A 4,494-nucleotide genomic window follows, 5' to 3' on the forward strand; every position below is an offset into this window, starting at 1 on the left:
CTTCAACTAGAATTAGACTTTGAGAGGTTAATATTATTTGATTTGGTGTGAATCCTGTTATGCCGCTAAGATGTTTATTTATTTATTTATTTATTTATTTATTTACTTATTTATTTATTTATTATTTATTTTTATTTTTTTTCATAATGTTTTACTCTAAGATGAAAATGAGTGTATTTGAGTTTTTAATGCATTTCTTCCTCAGAAATGGACCGAACTCTGTATTTCATTCTTCTTCTCATTGGTGAGTGTGTTTGTGGTTTTATTCATGATTTCTAGTTTCATTAGGTTTGATCCTGTTATGAAAAGCATTAAAGCAGCGTCTCTCTTTCACAGCTCTCTGCTCCGTATCTGAATGTGTTCAGCATCAGTATCACTTTATAAATGAGGAGAAGACCTGGACTGAAGCTCAGAGATACTGCAGAGAGAAATACACAGATCTGGCCACCGCTGACAACATGAACGACACGAACGAGCTGAAGAAGAGTGTGAATGACGGAAGTGTTCAGAATATCTGGATTGGGCTGCAGAAGACGGGTCGTGATGAATGGAAGTGGTCTTCAGGTGAACCTGCGCTGTATCTGAAGTGGCATACTGGACAACCAAATGGTGATGAAAAAGAATGTGTAATAATGTCAATTGGACATTGGTATGCTGTGGGATGTAGCACGTCCCTAAGTTTTATTTGCAATTCCTCTTATAACAGTAAGTGCATCTCCCTACAATGGCAACTAACATTAATGTATAAAAAGAAGAGTTTTGACCCTGCTCCTGGAGGTCCACTGAGCATAACTTTATTTGTATTTTTTTGTTTTGGCAAGTGTTTCTTAATCATAATTCATAATTTATTTATAAATGTATTTATAATTAATAATTATTTAACTTATACATTTATAAATGGGGATGTCTAGTGTAGTAAATCAACATAACCCTTTATTCAAGTATTATTAAAACTGTGTTAAATATTTTATAACACACACACACACACACACACATACAGTATATATGTATGTATGTATGTATACAGTCTTGTTCAAAATAATAGCAGTACAATGTGACTAACCAGAATAATCAAGGTTTTTAGTATATTTTTTATTGCTACGTGGCAAACAAGTTACCAGTAGGTTCAGTAGATTCTCAGAAAACAAACAAGACCCAGCATTCATGATATGCACGCTCTTAAGGCTGTGCAATTGGGCAATTAGTTGAAAGGGGTGTGTTCAAAAAAATAGCAGTGTCTACCTTTGACTGTACAAACTCAAAACTATTTTGTACAAACATTTTTTTTTTTTTTCTGGGATTTAGCAATCCTGTGAATCACTAAACTAATATTTAGTTGTATGACCACAGTTTTTTAAAACTGCTTGACATCTGTGTGGCATGGAGTCAACCAACTTGTGGCACCTCTCAGCTGTTATTCCACTCCATGATTCTTTAACAACATTCCACAATTCATTCACATTTCTTGGTTTTGCTTCAGAAACAGCATTTTTGATATCACCCCACAAGTTCTCAATTGGATTAAGGTCTGGAGATTGGGCTGGCCACTCCATAACATTAATTTTGTTGGTTTGGAACCAAGACTTTGCCCGTTTACTAGTGTGTTTTGGGTCATTGTCTTGTTGAAACAACCATTTCAAGGGCATGTCCTCTTCAGCATAGGGCAACATGACCTCTTCAAGTATTTTAACATATGCAAACTGATCCATGATCCCTGGTATGCGATAAATAGGCCCAACACCATAGTAGGAGAAACATGCCCATATCATGATGCTTGCACCTCCATGCTTCACTGTCTTCACTGTGTACTGTGGCTTGAATTCAGAGTTTGGGGGTCGTCTCACAAACTGCCTGTGGCCCTTGGACCCAAAAAGAACAATTTTACTCTCATCAGTCCACAAAATGTTCCTCCATTTCTCTTTAGGCCAGTTGATGTGTTCTTTGGCAAATTGTAATCTCTTCTGCACATGCCTTTTTTTTAACAGAGGGACTTTGCGGGGGATTCTTGAAAATAGATTAGCTTCACACAGACGTCTTCTAACTGTCACAGTACTTACAGGTAACTCCAGACTGTCTTTGATCATCCTGGAGGTGATCATTGGCTGAGCCTTTGCCATTCTGGTTATTCTTCTATCCATTTTGATGGTTGTCTTCCGTTTTCTTCCACGTCTCTCTGGTTTTGCTCTCCATTTTAAGGCATTGGAGATCATTTTAGCTGAACAGCCTATCATTTTTTGCACCTCTTTATAGGTTTTCCCCTCTCTAATCAACTTTTTAATCAAAGTACGCTGTTCTTCTGAACAATGTCTTGAACGACCCATTTTCCTCAGCTTTCAAATGCATGTTCAACAAGTGTTGGCTTCATCCTTAAATAGGGGCCACCTGATTCACACCTGTTTCTTCACAAAATTGATGACCTCAGTGATTGAATGCCACACTGCTATTTTTTTGAACACACCCCTTTCAACTAATTCAACTAATTGCCCAATTGCACAGCCTTAAGAGCGTGCATATCATGAATGCTGGGTCTCATTTGTTTTCTGAGAATCTACTGAACCTACTGGTAACTTGTTTGCCACGTAGCAATAAAAAATATACGAAAAACCTTGATTATTCTGGTTAGTCACATTGTACTGCTATTATTTTGAACAAGACTGTATATATATATATATATATATATATATGGTTTTGTATTTTGAAAAATATCTCCGATCATCATTTATATAATTTTAATAACTAATAGCACCTCCTGACATCAGTTTTGGACACTACTGAATGGAATTCTGCCTCTTCTTGATGTTTACGAACAAAAATTTGGTTCAGTTCTTGTCTCCTCAATGTAATTTTATTGTTTTCACTTTTACCCATATAACAATATTTGGTTTTGAGATTTTTTATTATCAGAAATTAGTATTTTTGAAGTAGATGTTTCAAACAAATGCAAATTTGTGATCACTAGCTTCAGAGTCTGTGATAAACCTCCTGAACACGTGAGCTGTGAGATACATTCAGCTTTCAGTATCTCAACACAAAATCAGTCTTTACATGATGTGTTTCTGATGATATCCATGAAGCAGCTTAAGAATAATGAACAAACTGATTGATGAATCTGTTTTCATCTGTTTTTCTTAAAGCAAACACAGAACTTGTCTTTGTCAATCAGCTGAAGAGTTGGAGAGACGCTCAGAGTTACTGCAGACAGAATCACATTGATCTGGTCAGTGTGAGGAACCAGAACGAGAATCAACAGGTTGAGCGGTTCATTAGTGACAGATATTTAACAGGATCATGGATCTGGATCGGTCTGTTCAGAGACTCATGGCAGTGGTCAGATCAGAGTAACTCTTCATTCAGAGACTGGGATCCTACTCAACCTAATAATGCTGGAGAAAACTGTACAGCTGTCAAACACGATTATCAGGGACAATGGCATGACATCTCTTGCACCGATCAATATCCTTTTGTGTGTTATGAAGGTGAGTAGATCTTCACTAAACACACACACTCCTTCATCACCTCCAGATCTCTTAAAGTTCACTCTACATGTCTGACATGACAAATTCATCCCCAGTGTTTGTTCTGCATGTTGCTTTTGATCAGTCTCTCTCTAGTTTCTGCTTGTGCTTGGTTTATCTGCAGATCCTGAACTGATTGTGATCAGAGAGAATGTGACGTGGTCTGAAGCTCTGAGATACTGCAGACAGAATCATGTGGATCTGGTCTCGGTTCATTCAGAAGAGATGCAGCGTCGTGTGATGAACGTGGTTAAACGTGCGTCTACTGCGGAGGTGTGGTTGGGTTTACACAACTACTGCATCATGAACATGTGGCTCTGGGTGAGTGGAGATACCGTGTGCTATCAGAACTGGGCTCCAGGGAATGGAACGAAACCAGAAAACTGCAAACTTGAGAAGAGAAAAGGAGCAGTTCAGTCTGGAGGAGATCAGCGCTGGATCAGTCTTCCTGAGACTCACAAACTCAACTTCATCTGCACAACTTATGAAGAGTAAAGAACATGTGAATGCCTGAATGTTTATTTCCATTATTTTCCTCTTTCCAGGTGTGAAGGTTAAATTCATGTGTACTATTTTTCTACAGAAAATGTTATATACATAGTTCATGCAATCTTTTAGTAATATATTACTGAGCTGTGAAGTGTAGATGGTCTGTATTTCTCCAGGTGGATGAATCCGTGTAGGTGGTGTTTGGTTAAGGACTTAGAGTTAGAACTGCTGTTTTTAATGTGTTTGCTTTTACAAACTCTTTCAAAATGTACTTTTGTGTTATTCAGTAACGGCAGAATTTTAAGACATTCATCTGCCAGTTGAATTTTATTAGGGGTCAATAAGAACATCATATTTATATCATTAGATAAATTGTTGTAATGTTTTCTTTTAGTTTTGTAATGAGCAAATGTGCTCGAATCAAAGTAAAAATAAATTAATCAATGTGACTGAAGTGTACAATATGTGTTTTTATGTGTTTTGGGGTTTT

At 37.0% G+C, this 4,494-nt stretch overlaps 1 protein-coding gene across 1 annotated transcript; it reads left to right on the forward strand.

The window, feature by feature from the left end:
* The first annotated feature begins 336 nt into the window (after positions 1-336).
* LOC113080439 (macrophage mannose receptor 1-like) lies at positions 337-4,276 on the forward strand. Its single transcript, XM_026252615.1, has 3 exons — positions 337-705; positions 3,135-3,476; positions 3,640-4,276. The coding sequence occupies exons 1-3, from the start codon at positions 459-461 to the stop codon at positions 4,008-4,010; spliced, it is 960 nt and encodes a 319-aa protein (XP_026108400.1). The 5' UTR covers positions 337-458; the 3' UTR covers positions 4,011-4,276.
* Positions 4,277-4,494: the final 218 nt, after the last annotated feature.

This window comes from Carassius auratus, unplaced genomic scaffold (assembly GCF_003368295.1).
Source record: "Carassius auratus strain Wakin unplaced genomic scaffold, ASM336829v1 scaf_tig00031346, whole genome shotgun sequence".
NCBI classification, from domain to species: Eukaryota; Metazoa; Chordata; class Actinopteri; order Cypriniformes; family Cyprinidae; genus Carassius; species Carassius auratus.

Coding starts and splice junctions, on each gene's coding strand:
- LOC113080439 (XM_026252615.1), top strand. CDS start 459: ATGAACGACACGAACGAGCTGAAGAAGAGTGTGAATGACGGAAGTGTT. Junction 706..3,134: donor TTGCAATTCCTCTTATAACA/GTAAGTGCATCT, acceptor TTTTTCTTAAAG/CAAACACAGAACTTGTCTTT. Junction 3,477..3,639: donor TCCTTTTGTGTGTTATGAAG/GTGAGTAGATCT, acceptor GTTTATCTGCAG/ATCCTGAACTGATTGTGATC.